The sequence below is a fragment of the Phaethon aethereus genome (assembly GCF_964289735.1).
Source record: "Phaethon aethereus genome assembly, chromosome: 13".
Lineage (NCBI taxonomy): Eukaryota > Metazoa > Chordata > Aves > Phaethontiformes > Phaethontidae > Phaethon > Phaethon aethereus.
The window spans coordinates 2,530,442-2,545,382 of record NC_138589.1 but is presented as its reverse complement, the minus strand read 5'-3'; the positions used below and the strand labels follow the sequence as shown (position 1 = coordinate 2,545,382).

The following is a 14,941-nucleotide window of genomic DNA, read 5'->3' as shown; positions in this document are numbered from 1 at the left end:
AAATCTCAAGCCCAAGTAAGCCTGTCTCTGGCAGATAACTGTATTTCCCATCAGTAAAGCATCGTGGAGGGAGAGGGATGCAAAAGCATTAGCGGCGTTACCACTGTGGAGCCTTCCAGGGCTCGGGGCGCTGGCACCCGGCAGCACCCAGCAGTGCTGGAGGGCTGCGCTCCAGGCCAGCCGGGGAAACGGAGTTTATCAGACCTAAGCAGGTGCCCAGGTGGAGCTGTGTGTGTGAGCAACGTCAGGGCTGGCCAGATGAGACAGGATCTGCTCTTTTGCATGACAGCTCTTAAGCTTTATTAACACAAAACCTGATGGTTAATAAGGTTTGGCACAGACATCTCTCTACATCAAAACAAGAAAGTCCTCGTGCTGTGATTTTAGCCACAGCTCTAGCAGAGCTTACTGTGATCCTAACTCCTCAAAAAGAGGGACATTTTGTGTTTGCTTTGGTTTTGCTTTTTGGTTTGTTTTTTTTTTTAGAAAACCCACCTTGCTCTGTAACATAGGCTGGATGTTTTCATGTTCTTTTCTCTTAGCAATTCAGGGAAAGGAGGGCACGGTTACCAATACTGCCCTCAATTCGTGGACATTTTAGTTCCTCTTTTCCATCAAAAGCTTTTTTTTAAAATCAAAAAGGATCTAAAAAAGGAAAAAAGCTAAGCCTTTTCACCCGGTCAAGAACTTACCACATTTCTGGCAGGTTTTTTTCTCTTTTTTGTCACCATGATGTGGAATTTCTTCTGGGTTTCCCGTCATAGCCTGTTTAACACTCAGTTCCCTCATCCATTTCATCTCTGTAGCCTATAAACAGCAACTCGGAATAAAAATACAGCTGAGCTGACAGTCAGAGAGCATCTCCTCCCTTGCAGCAATCCTGGCTGGTAATAGTGCCCGTCCCTGAGAAGGAGATGGGGCGGCTGGGTTGCAGTGGCCCTGTACAACCTCCCCGTGTCCCTGCAACGGGGTGCTTGCAGGCACCCTGCTGATTTAAGATTACAGGATGGCTTTAATCCATTCTTTTTCCTTTCATCTCGGCTCTCTTACAGGCCTCAACGCTTTCGCGGAGGCCGTGGCTTACATCCAGGCTCAGTACGAGAGCAAGAACAAGTCCCCCAACAAGGAGATCTACACACACATCACCTGCGCCACCGACACCAACAACATCCAGTTCGTCTTCGACGCCGTCACGGATGTCATCATCGCCAACAACCTGCGGGGATGTGGACTCTACTAAAGCCCTCTCCTCCCGCCTGTCGGGAGCATCCTCCGGTCCCGCAGACAGGTCCTTTCTCTTTCTTTTTTTTCCTCCTAAGAAGATGATGAGGAAGAAATACGCAAATGCCTCCTCCCACCCCAGAAAACTTTGCAGCAAGTTCTTCTTTCCCCAGCCCCATTTTATTTTATTTTGGATTATTTTTGGTTTATTCCCCTGCTGCCTCATTCTACTCCTCCGTTCCAATCTGCAGTGCTGTAGAGGGAGCTAACGTGTTTCCCACAAAGTGCATTTCAACTGCCAAAAGACAAAAATACTTCAGGTTTAAAAAAGAGAAAAAAATCAAAGCCTTAAAATACTGGTCAGCAACAGTGTAGTTTGGAAGGAAAACTTTTTTTTTCCTTGAAATTAAGGGATATTTTTAACTCTCCTGGTTATTTATCTTGTTTTTTAAACACTATTCCTTTGGGAAGTGCTAGGCACATGATCATTTTGAGGGTACCTTATGGCTTCAGTTGCTACCCCAAAGCCAGGGGGGTTGGTGTTGAACACAGCTGCCGCAGCTTGAATTTGTATATTCTCCTTTTTTCCAGACAGCTATTTGAACAAGTAAAACAGCCATATCAAGTTCTACTGGTGTCTTAAGACAGACACAGTAACAAAACCTACTAAGACTTGTCTAAAAGCATTTATTACCAGTAACAGTTTTACCTCAAGTTTTTCAAAAATAATGTTAAAATTTGTCTAGTGGTTTCAGTAACCCATTTCCTAAGCACTTCGCTGGATGCCACGGAGCTGCTGGACTTGGACCAGCAAGGATGCCCCAGGGATGGTCCTGGTGCCCCCGTGCACGGGGACATCCTGGTGAGGATGCCAGCCTGGGTACCCAGCGACCTTTCCCAAAGCACCTCCCAGCCTAAGTGATTTCAGCACAGCTGATGCTCCTGCAAACACATGGCATCTCTTTCCAAACTTCAGCCCTGAAGCACTGAGGTGTACCAAAAATATTTAGCCCTGGCTTCTTGTAGGCAGGGTTTGACCTTCAAGTACCTGAAATGTGGAGAGGTGCTTTGGGAAACCTCACCGCGCTTGGGTGACAGCAAGGTGGGCAGGAGCCTCGCGGCTCTTTATCACACCTCAGGCATCTAAACACCCTTGAGAAGCCTGACCTTGCACTCTGAGCCTCCTTGGCCAAGCAGAAGCAGGTAGCTTGCCTGTGTCATCTCCTGCCTGGGCATCCAAGAGAGACAGCTCCAAGTTTGGTGTCTCCAGTCAGGGCATCTCTTCACCAGTATCTAAAGCAAGAGGGATGGTTTATAGTGGCCATGTAGTGTCAAGGGAGGTCTCAGGGAGCTGATTTGAGCCAAGTGATGGAGTAGGAAAGGAAAGTGCAAGGAAGAGAGGGAAGGGAGGAAGGAAAGGCAGGGGGAGAGGTGTGGAACGGGCAAGGGTAGTGCCCAGCACAGCAAAATGTGGGGGCACAGAGGGGAGGACAAATGCGGCCAGGCTGGGATACGTGTGGCCATTGCCTCCCATCACCAAGAGCTCTGGGTGCCGTTGGGGCAGAGGGGAGTGTGAGAGGTGATGTGTCACCTCTGGGAGCATGGAGGGACCCTTAGAAGACCATCCCAAAAGCTTGTCTGGTTTCTGGGTGAGACAGCCACCTCCGAGATCCCGCTCGGGGCCTGTCTGCACCTGGGGACAGGTAGGCAATGCTGATCCCTGCCTCTTCTCTGCCTCTCTTAAAAGTCCATGATCCTGGAGAACGTGAGTCTTTCCAGGCCAGCCACAAGTTCAGCTGTCCTCTCTTGGGAGCCTAAGCTAGTGGTGTCTTTCTGGTCTCAGGAGGTCTGAGTTTTCTCCAGTGCCATGCCTGAGAGGGACAATATCTCTTTTCTCGCTGTGCCCATCTAGGAGAGACGGTGTGAGAGCAGCCCAAAGCAGCACAGCCCAAAGGCAAGGGGCCAGATGAGCGTCGGTGTGCAAGAGACAGGGAAAGGAGCAGGTATGGTGGCATGGGACGGAGAGGACTGGCAGTTTGGGAGAGAAGTTGCAGAAGGGAGATGAGGCAGGTTGAGGCAGCAGGGAGGACAGGAAGAGAAGGGCACCTGGGAGCCAGAGGAGGGTCCCCATCAGAGGCCGTGCTCTGCCGAGGCAGTGCTCGTGGGACGTCCATGACAAAACCCCAGCCAGAGATGTGAGCACAGGCACGCCGGGGCGAACAGAGGAGGCCTGCAGAGGAAAAGGAGATGGCTCTCGCTCACCTAACCAGCTCACAGCCCAGCATGGTTGGCAGCTGTGTCAGTAACCCCCTAAACAGGATTAAATACTGAAACTGTATTTAGTACTGTACAGTGAGGACCCACTGCTGCTCTGCTGGGCACTAGCAGCAATAACGCCAGGTCTCTGGCTCCCCTGCTCTGGCACAAGGGAGTGCCCACCTTTCTCTTCACCATCTCAGCCTTAAAATACCTCCAGTAGCATCAGCTCCCACAGAGAACTCCGCCGGCCAGGAGCCCCTCTCTGCTCCTCACGCCACGTCCCACCCGCACATCTTGTTTTCCCAGATCCCAGCCCCTCCCCAGGTCCATTTAATGCCAGCACGCTCTGCTGACAACCATAAACCAAAGGACCCCTGAACACAAGGCCTGCGCGCGTCGTTGTATTTGGTTTAGCTTAGGATTTTCGGAGTCAGTGGGAAGGTTTTCCAAAGAAAGGATTCCCAGTGGGAAGCACCTGCGCGGTTCTCTGGTTCCTTGGAAGGGATCAGCCGACGGCAGTGGGACGGTGCTTCTGCCGCGGAAGGGGCAGGGATGGAGAGGGACAGGGATGCTCCTGGAGCTTGTCCACCAGTCCCACCAGTAACACCTAGCATCCAAACGTGCGCCGAGTGTCAAAATGAGGTCTGAAAAGCTGAATGTTGGTTACATTTGATATATAAAGTGTATGTAACTGCTAGACCTGGGGTGCAGCGCCAGACCTGTGTGCTGTGGTGCACCAGTGGCTTGCGTTGGCAGTGAGGCAGGACTTACGTTAAGCTCTGTCAGAAGAGTTTGATCAGCAGCACTAGAATTTTGGTGATTTTCTGTTCCCACTCCTTCCTGTGGGTGAGCGAATAAGTAACAGAGGCTGTTCCCGGTGAAGGCAGTGCCAAGCCAAGGCTTACAGGCGTTCCCAGCATAAAGCGCACAGGACTATTATGGTAAAGACAATTTAAATTAACTCAAGCCCTAACTCACCGGTGCCGGCTCGGTGCGCTTGTGCCGCACTCCAGGCTGCATTCAGGTAACCCGTGCCTGGTCGTGCCGGCCGGGAAGTCCAGACTCCCTCCAGCCCCAGCCCCTCCGCATCTCCGGCTGGCTCCCCAGCACGTTGGTTATAACCAATGGCTGGTGCTCCACAGGGAGAAAAAGGGAGAAAAAGAGGAGGAAATGTTGACACAGAGAGCTTTTTCTTTCATTTTCCTTGGCATACTGTACATCTAAAGCTTCGTTTCACCTGCTGCTGCTGACATTCCCTCCCTCACACGAGTGTCGTGAGGATTCACTGACAAAGGCTGGAAACAGCATTTGGAAGATGAAACGCTTCCAGTGTTAAACACTACCGCTTCTCTCGCTTGATGGCCGTGTACAGATTTTTGCCCGCAGAACGCCTGCCAAAGCATTACTCACCGCTGGCTTTCTGCATCCTCCCAAGCCTTTTCTGGCAGATGTGCCTTCCGCAGGCAATCTTTTGCCCCGTGCTTTTTCTAAACACCAGCAATCCTTGCAGCAATTGCCTAGAAAGAAGCATCCCCTCGAAGCGCAACCCCTGCTTTCAAAAGCCCGCTTCTTAATAGCCCCTTGTGCTTTGCCATTGCGACGCTCCAAATCCAGACCCTCAGAGGGCCCCAGTCACGTTGAATTTGCAGTGGCCACACAGCGGGGATGTTGCAGCTGGTGGAGATGCAGCAGAACTCATACTGGGGCACGGGGGACATAATTCAAAAGCACAGTGATTCACAGAATTGAATCAGCTACGTATACACCCTGCTGCCCTTCAAAGCTAACGTGGGAATTGGCAAAAGACGCACTTTTTAGGATGGGGGGGGGGTAACGACTCGAGTCGCTTACCCAGCAGCAAAAAAAATGCAAATAACTCCTTTATTTAAACAACAATTTCAACGAAATAGAGAAATCTGCAGAAGGAAAGCCTTGGAACAAGCCTGTATATGAGGCTGCAGGGTTAAGTGTCGAGCACCGTGCTCCCCGGGAGGATGCAGTAGCTGGGCTTGTTAGGAGAACAAGCAATAAAGACACACTGGGAAAGCACACGTTAAAATAGGGCCACATACTTCAAAAGCCAGTCTTATTCTTTAGCAAATAGAGTTCACGCTCTTGTTTTTACACAGGGCCGGAGGCGCCCAGCCGAGCGGCAGGGCAGCGGGACCACTCGGCGAGGCCGTCTGGCCCCTCCATCTGCTAGCACCGGGCTGCGCCTGCTGCCCCTGCCCTCCCGCGGGGCCCCGGCCGGCTCTAGCGAGGGGTCAGTCGGCTTCCCACCACCGCCCTCCCAGAAATTCTTCCAACTAAATCTCTCTCAGGAGTTTTGTACGAGAATTAGCTTCTTGCCTTCGGCCGGCTTTCCTGGATGGCCAGCCAGCCTGTCCCTCCGTGGAGGGGAGGGCATCCTCAGGAGGAGGCTGCCGAGCCTCCTCGGTAGATGCGATTTTGTTTTACAGGACACTAAAAGTATTAATTGGAGCAGTCTATACTGTAATGTACATTAAAACGTATCTGGTGGTTTTAATATATTGTGGCATGAGCCCAGCGCTTGCCTGCAAGGGAACAGACTTCGTTCTCCCAGGAATGCAATCTTCCAGAGGTCAGGACGGGACATAGAAGATGTCCTTTTGCCAAACCATCCCAGTGTGCCCAGTTGCTGCTGCGTAAAGCACTGGGCAGCCCCTCGCCGTGCAGCTCGACAAGGCGCGGGGTTCAGCTGCGGGTGGCAGACATCCCCCATGGGGGACTGTGCAGTTGATGCTGTAAAAGGGACCAACCCTGCACCGTAGCCTGTGCGATGTGTCCGAGTATTCCGTGGCCAAAAAATCTCATACTGGTGCCGGGGAGACGTTTGTGGTCGAGTTCCTGGGAACAAGGCTGACTGTTTGTCACGTCGATTAGAGAAGCTTAGTATTAGCGTGTTTGTGTCTTTGTCGTGGGCCAGGTTTGTCTTCAGGCTTACGACCAAAAACTCCACAACCATTTCCAAGGAGACTAAAACACTCATTAACAACCTGATGCCCGAAGCGTCCAGGTCAATAGGGATGGTGCTACTGAGCATCATCCTGAACCACCCAGACCCATCACACACTTGCATCCCCAACACACACACGAGAAAGCAGGGACGTGGCCCGGATGGCACAAAGGAGCAGACCACGGTCGTGCTTCTACCTCCCCGGAGCAAAAAGCAGGCAGAAACACTCTCCCAAAGCGCCCCGAGACTTGAGTGTGCATTATCATTTCTGAGCTCCTGCAATGACACGAGATAATTGACGCTGACAGATATAGGTACGTGACCTATATAAGACATTATGCTAAGAACATGGCTATGGAAAGGGACTTCTCACAGGACCGCTCATGTCCAAACCAGCAGCCTGCGAGTTCTTTGTTTGCACGGCAAAGGCTAGCTACGAACACGAGCGAGTATCACCCTTAAACACTGGTGCGTTAATAAGAGGAGGAGGACCAAAGCCTCCTGGCCAGCGCCCTGCAGGCAGAGGGAGACGGGAGGGATTTGAACTGGAGATAGGGCAAAAACGTCTCCATCTCCCAGAGAGGACAGCTCGGTTCTCCATGGGGACCAGGTGCAGCAGGCATGGGGAGGAGAGACCCGGGGAGGAGGTGGAGGGCTGGGAGCCAGCCTGACGCTCGCTGCCCCAGCCCGATGCTCGCGGCCCCAGCCCCTCTCCCACCCAGTGTCTTGGAAATTAATGTCAAGACCAAATCCCGACTGTCCTGTGGCACGGGCAAGCGGCTCCAGGTCTGAACCCCCTGCTCCAGGCGGGGAAGAGGAGATCATAGTGGGAAACAACATTTTCAGCATTGTCCAAGTCCCTAATTTAACATCTTCAGCCCTATTCCCCCCACCTCCCTTTCCCCCCTTCAGCTCGACAAGGGAACAGTGACCATCACTCTGCTTCTGGGCTCCCTGCTCCCCACCGCATTTCTTCCCGAAGGATCGCCGGAGGCCTCCGCAATTTTCCTTTTGCTGGTTTCCCGCTGAATCGTTTCTCCTGCATGTTTGATGGCCCACACTGTATTAACTGTAATTTTGTATGAAGAGTGACTGTCCATTGGTTTAATAGAGCATTAGTTATTGTAATAATTTATTGGCTGTCGGTAATGTATTTATTAGCAACAAAATGTTAATAAAGTGCCAGCTCTTTTCTAGCGTGAGAGGGTTTTTATTATGTCTCCCTTGAGCACGTCCAGCTTCTTGGGCCCGTTATTTACCCTGTATCTGCTCCATGCACACACGCGTACGGCATGTGCCTGCGCTCTCAGTCATCTGCCGCAGCCTCATTCACCTGGAAATAAGGAATCTGAAAAGGATATAACCAAAAGGTATTTAATTTTGTGTAAGTATTTGATGGGATTTTTTTTTCCCCTTTGTTTTTAAGTAGAAGAACTTTACCATGGTTTCTGTTTGTTCCTTGGCTTCTTGAAATTAGACTCTTCCCCTTCCGAAGCCCCTCGCCGCCGTGTTTCTATGTCAGACCGTCGATGCTCTTCCTCTGGCACTGCCAGCGCCCGCATCGCGTTTCGGCACTGGTCAGCGGCGATGCTTGGCACAGGCGCGGCAGAACGTCCCTGCTGCCCCGCCGCTTCCTCCAATACTCCGCTTGCAAATCGATTACGGGCAGCAAGCTTTGCATTTCTTTTCCGCCGCCTCTTCATGCGAGCTGCGTGAGCACGGAGGCAAAAGAGCCGTTTCTGGGTCGATTCAAGAAATGGTGCTTTCTCCTCCTTGCAGCAAGGCAGGACTTGGAGCACCTCTCCCTTTAAAACAAGGCTTCGGCCAGTTTGTTCTTTTATGTTTAAACCAAAGATCTTCCATTATTTGGGACATGAAATAGAAGCAAAGAACTTGGAGAAACCAAGAGAAAATTTTCCATAAACCTCAGCAAAGGAAAATTAACCGTTACTCCTTTTGACTTCACCAATTTCCATTGATGTAACTTCAACTGGACCCATCCTCGGACACGCATCTCCGTACGTCCCATCCTGCAGATCAGACAGAATTACAGGCCAGCTCTGAGGGAAACTAATGGCTGAGAGGGAAAGGATTTTCCTTTGTATATTTGTATTGGGGATTTTTAAAAACTTCCTCCAGGATGCCTGCACGGGTATGCAGAGCTCAGAAGTCACCCGGGTTGTTTCCCTCGCACTTGGGATTTTCATTCCCCTGGGGACATGCTTTATTTCAGCTGCTCCTGCACCACCACCAGCCCTTTATTTAAATATAATACATATATGGGACAAGGAAGAAAAGAAAAACAAACACCCAAATACTTGATACGTGAAAATCTCAAGACCTGGAATTTTTGCAACAGCCACAGGTCAGGAAGAGCCACATCCTTTACTTGTTTTGGTTTTTAAAGATAAGGATCAGAGGAGGTCCCGAAGCTTTGGAAAGCAACCGCTGGGCATCCCTAGCTATTCTTTGTCAAGGAACCCACAGTGCCATCTCAGAGCCTTTCAGGATGAAATCAGACATCTGCTAAATTTTGCATGCAAAGCTACAGTTGAAGTGTAGCTAATAAAATGACTCACTGATAAAACATTCATGGAGAACTCCAAAATGTGCGAATTGGGTCGTCATTTCGTTAGGAAACACGCGTGTTCCTGTGAATCTTCGGCGAGGCCACAGCCCCCCCCTTGCCGCGCCTCCAAAAACAGGGGCTCTGGGGGGACGCGGGCTGCAGGAGGCTTTCCCCACCGCCGCCCTCGCCGCCCCACGCGCCTCTCCGCTGCTCCCGGCGTCGCGCAAGGCTTCTCCAAAATAGCTGGCTGTCCCCGTGCGAGTGGCGGGCAGCCCAGCCGGGACCCGGCCCCGAGATGGGGTGCAGAGAGGGGCACGGGGCACCCGGCGGCTTCGGACTTTGCCAAGCCCCGTTTTTGCACCAGGAGCTTTGCAAGTTCGAGTGTGCAGCTGGGAGGGTATCTGCAAGGGGAAAGGCACGCGGACTGCCTAAAACGTCTCCCAAAGATGTCGGCGGAGCAGCAGGGAGCGGCATTCCGTTTATTTTTAAAAGCGAGGGAGTGACAGAGAACGTTTTTGGAAAGCTCCTAGAGAGCTGTATCTGTCCTGTCCAGCGGCACCTTGATGCCAACAGCGAGTGCCCGCGCGCGCCCGCACAGACACCCCACAGCCGCCCGAGCGAAGCGCTGAGACACTGCGACAGCCTCACCTCTTCCTCCTCCTCCTGTCCCTCTGTCCGCCCTCCGCGCCTTTCTGATAACAGCTTCTGTAGCATGGGGAGAAACGGCTTCATGTGGCTTTCATCCACATGTGAAAGGACAGTTAATTTTTTAAAGAGACAGCTTTTAGAGATTTGCCTCTGTTTATGGTTCTACTAAAGCTCTTCCGTGCTTAAAGTCTCCCCGGAGCAGCCCACGAGCCCGGCACGCTCGGGAGAGCTGCGAGGCAGCTGGCAGAGGCACCCGCGTTAGTTCCCTCCGAGCGGCAGCGCCGGGATGTCCCAGCGGCGACCCAGCCACCACCGTGGCGTTGTCAAAGACGGGATGGAGACTTCTCCAGGGGCGAAAGACCCAGCTGGGACAGGACCTGCCCCAGCCTCTGGGCAATCCCTCGGCACCGGTGTTACCACACCGGTGCCGCTTGGCACAAGTGCCCTTCCAGGCGGGTCCATAGGACCACCCCGAGACGGCTGAAACTCCCTCCATCCCAGTCGCCATGCCCCGCGCATCCCGGCTGCTGGCTGGCCAGCCTCTATTTAGGCTCTGCAAGGGATGCCTCCGGGGCACCCCAGCCCCTGAAGAGATGCAGGCGAGACCAGAAAGCTGCAGCCCCCTTCCCCAACTCCTCAGTTTATGCAGGTGATGAGAAAATGAGGGGGGGTTCCGCTCTTCCTTGAAGCTTCAGGTGTCAGCCCTGCTAGAGCAGCCAGCAGAGAGGCTCTGCAGGGAGGCAGTGGAGGATCAGCTGCATCCTCCAGCCTGGGATGAGAGCAACACCCTGTTTCCTCCACCTTTGTAACCATCTCACGTTTACTACTGTCTTATTTTAGAGATTTTTTTGCTTTCTAAGCATTTCAATTCAGAAAAGTGTTCTCCTCTCCTCTAACTCTCTTTCTCTTTGCCTTTCTCTCTCCCCTCTCCTCTCTCCATGCTCCCCATTGCAGAACCGCATGCACGAATCTCTCATGCTCTTCGACTCCATCTGTAACAACAAATTCTTCATCGATACCTCCATCATTCTCTTCCTCAACAAGAAAGACCTATTTGCCGAGAAGATCAAGAAATCGCCTCTGACCATCTGCTTCCCTGAATACGCAGGTACGTGCCAGAGCTGACGCAGTGCAGCCCAGCGTGACGCCCATCACCGCGCCGGCGGGGCTGGGGGGCTGCGGCTCACCCCAGAGGTGGGCAGGGGGATGGAGGGGACAGGGCACCTTTACAGAGAGGGGCAAAAGCGCTGCCCACCTTCGAGAGCCGCGGTGCAGCTCCATCACCCTGCTCTTGGGGTGGGGTCACGTCCTCTGCATGGTCAATTCTTGTGGCAAAGGTGCATAACCAGCCGATGGGACGGAGAGATGGTCAAGAGATGGTCAAGAGATGGTCAAGAGATGGTCAAGAGATGGTCAAGAGATGGTCAAGAGATGGTCAAGAGATGGTCAAGAGATGGTCAAGAGATGGTGAGACAAACGGAGATGTGCTTTAATGAGTCTGGCCACAGGGAGCTGTGGAAAGGAGACATCTTGGCGAGAGCTGCCTGCCTGGCACTTGAGCCATCCTCCTCGCTGATGGTTCCCAAGAAGTTCCTGCTAGAGCAGCAGAGACACACAGTCACAGAATCACAGAATCGCTAGGTTGGAAAGGACCTTCAAGATCATGAAGTCCAACCATTAATCCAGCTGCACCTCCCTTTGCACCCTCCCAGGAATGCCTTTGCACAGGGTACAGCCGGGGAAGGAAAGAGCCCCTTTACAGCAGAAACCTGTGAAACGGCAAGAGGATCACACATTTTTAAGTGAAGCCAATGTGGCTTGGGGAAGAGAACAAAAACGAAGAAAACAGGGTAAGAACAGATGTCCATTCTGAATTGTCTAAGGGAAAGAAAATAATCAGTTCTGATTCAGAGGCTCCAGCATCTCCTACAGTGAATCATTTCACCCAGAGCACACCCGCCCTGGATGCCAGACCCTGGGGACAAGGGGGTCCCCCATCGAGACGGCACCCTGTGGCAGAAGCGCACTGGCATTTCCACTGGAGGTTTTTAGGCTTCTCCATCATGAAAGCAGCTATGCTTTTTTTCCCAGCCACCTGGTGGGACATCCCAAACTATCCTGCATGGAGTTGTACGGCACGTCCCGGCTACCCCAGGGGGAGGGACACCTCCCCTTGCCTTCGGCCACCCACCGCATCGGCAAGGAGGGGAACCAGCGAGCTGGAAAAGGAAAATAAATCTCCAGATAATAGCAGCTCTTCCAAAGGCGATTTCAGGGGCGTAATTCAGGCTTTGTGGCTTCCCGCGAGGGGCCCGGCACAGCCAGTCGCTGCCGTAAGCGGCTTAATGCAATAATGCACATTTTTCGGCTCAAGCCTCCCTCCAGCCCGCCTTACAAACCTCCCCACGTCCACGGAGCAAGCGGGCAACGGTGCATCTCCGAGGGGCTCCTGCCCCACCGCATCCCCCCGCCCAGCCCTATGCCACACAGGGAGGCTCGGCTGCGCTAAGGGGACACGGCCAGCACCCGCGGGCGATGCTGGAGCGGCCACCAACCCTCCCCCTGCCTGCCTGGCCGGGGGGCCACCGAGCCCCCCGGCTTTTCTTCCCCCCACGCCGCGATCCCTCGGGATGGGCGCTGCGGGATGCGCCACGGGACTCACCGGGGTGCCGGGGCAGCGGCGATGCCGGGAGGAGCGTGGCAGCATGGGAGCTGGCTGCCCTTCCCGGGGAGAAAAGGGGAGTGGGTGCAAAGCGGCCGCACCTGGGGAGGGAGGGGTCTCCAGCGGAGCCCAGGTGCCCTGTGATTTGGGAGAAAAGAGGCAGGAGAAATAGGGCAGCATGGGGGGGTAAAAGGGTAGGTGGGGGGAAAGGAGGGAGATGGGGGGGAAAAGGACCTTGCCGAGGGGTGAACTGGGGGGAAAAAATGGAAAACGAATAGGTTTTGCCTGTTTTTTTTAGAAATAAAGCACTTTGCAAGCAGCGAGGGGCTGGGGCACGGAGCGGGAGGGTGGTGGCCCTCGGCCCTGACGCCCCTCGCTCTGTCCCCCCGCCTCTGCCCGCAGGTCCCAACACCTACGAGGACGCGGCCGCCTACATCCAAGCACAATTCGAAAGCAAAAACCGCTCCCCCAACAAGGAGATTTACTGCCACATGACGTGCGCCACAGACACGAACAACATCCAGGTGGTATTTGACGCCGTCACCGACATCATCATTGCCAACAACCTGCGGGGCTGCGGCTTGTACTGACCCCGCCGCGCAAAGCGACTTCTTTGGTGGCGGTCCCGGCGCCTGGAGGGAAAAGAAACGAAAAAATAAAACATAATAATAAAAAAAAAACCCACCAAACCCAACGCGACCACACACAGACACACGCACACACACGCGCGCGCGGGAAAAAAAATAAGGCGAAAAAAAAACCAGATTGAGTGAGAGAAAAAAAAAAATCGTAATCATAATCATGCAAGTTGGTAAATAAAAAGGCATAAGGAAAAATTATATATATACGTATATATATATATAGAAGAAATCCACACCCACCTTTCCCGTTTGCCCGAAGGAGCCGCGGGCATGACCCTCCCCGGCCCTCCCTCGCGCCGTCCCGGGGCCGGGGCACGGCCCCGCCACCCCGCCGGCTCCCGGGCAGCCCCCCGCAGGGCGCTGGGACCCGCCGGGGGCCAGGGGCCAACGGGGCATCTCCCGGGGTCGCCCCACGGCGCAAGCGGGGCCGGAGCCCGCCCGCGCCCCCGCCGTGGCTGTGCCGGTGCTCCTGTGCGGGGCGGGGGGGGGGCGCTTCTCTTCCCACGAGTTACTTGACCGTGGGGTTTTATTTTTTAATTATTATTATCATTATTAATTATTCTGGGTTGGCTTTTTTTAATTACGATGACGGTTGTTTTTATTTCCAGCGTGGGGAAGGCCGGGCTGCCCCTGCCTGACCCCGGCCCGGCTCAGCCGCTGCCCCGAGGAACTAAACGACGCAAATTTTTTTTTTTTTTAAAAGGGGGGAAAAAACCTGAAAATCCCCCCGGCCACGTGCGGTAGCCAGCAAGGGAAGGAACAACAGCACCAGGAGGTCTTTTCCCCCTTCCGAGCCCGCTGCCCTGGGAGCGCCCTCCTGCCGCCGCCCCTGGGGGCCCGGGGCTCCTGCGCCGGCTCCCCTCGGCTCCCGCCCGCCGCGGCGCGCAGCAGCCGCCGGGCTTTTCCCCCCGTTTCCGCTCCCTCCCGGTTTAACAGCTCCCCGCTCCGAGCCGCCGCTCACCTTCCAGGTTCGCATCCAAAAGCACAGCTCGGCCGCGCCGGACAGGCCTCCCCTCCCGCGGGGCCGAGCGGGCGGCGTCGGGGAGGGTTGTACGTACGGAGGTATCTTATTTTATCTTTTTTTTGTTTTGTTTTGTTTAGGGTATATTTTTTGGTTTTCTTCGGTTTTTATTAATTTTGAACTCTTTCCAGTGAATGCTTTTTTGTGCTGCTTCCCCGCCCCCGCCAAGTCCTCCCTCCCTTTTAGTGAATGGTGTTTTTTCTCTCTCATGTGGGGATGTTTGTGCTGAAAAAAAAAAAGAAAAAAAAGGAAAAAAAAGAAAAAAAACCCTTAAAAAACAAACTTTAAAAAAAGGCAAGAATGAAAATTATTTAAAAATTTTAAAAAATACACAAAACCACAAAAAATAATTAAAAAAAAAACCAAACAAAGACCGAATGTAGTGTTTACATTGAAGCCACCGTTTTCATGACCAATCCTCCGTCATTTCTACTTTGATTAGTAACCAGACGTCTTCACGGTTTCACTTTTACGAGTTACCTTTGCTGAAGAAGAGCAGTCACACCTGTTTAAACGAAAATGAATACATGAAGAGGAAACTAAAGAAAAAAAAAATATTATATATATATATATATAAAGCGCCAGGTCTTTCTAAGCCTTTCTATTACCAATCAGTGAGGTTTCTGTGATATATTACACACTGCCAATCTCTTTCTCTGACTAATGGAAAAATTCATGTGTAGCTCAATAAAGAGAATGTTTGTCTGTACCCCGGGCTCTCCCCTCCCGCGCCTCCGCCTGCTTCTTCCCCCCGGCGCCCACCTGCCTCCTTCCGAAGGCAGGAAGAAAAAAATACTAAAAATCACATTTTGGGGGGGGGCGTGTGCTGCTGGTAGCGTGGGCAGGAGGGGCTGCGCTGAGTTGGGAGCGAGCCTTGTGCCGCTGGTGTGTGGAAGCCCTTCTGGATGGCTCAGGTTGTTTCCGAGCATCACCAGGAGCAAAA

At 53.0% G+C, this 14,941-nt stretch overlaps 1 protein-coding gene across 2 annotated transcripts in view; it reads left to right on the top strand.

Moving 5' to 3' along the window:
• The window catches only part of GNAO1 (G protein subunit alpha o1), a 146,330-nt gene extending 131,389 nt beyond the window's left edge, over positions 1 to 14,941 (top strand). The window contains exons 7-8 of one of the 2 annotated variants that reach the window (XM_082005835.1): positions 10,629 to 10,782; positions 12,739 to 14,941. In XM_082005835.1, coding sequence (XP_081861961.1) covers positions 10,629 to 10,782; positions 12,739 to 12,926 — 342 coding nt within the window. In that variant the 3' untranslated portion in view covers positions 12,927 to 14,941. Of the gene's footprint in view, positions 1 to 1,052; positions 1,288 to 10,628; positions 10,783 to 12,738 lie in introns of those variants that run through there. The other variant, XM_082005834.1, reaches the window with a different exon arrangement.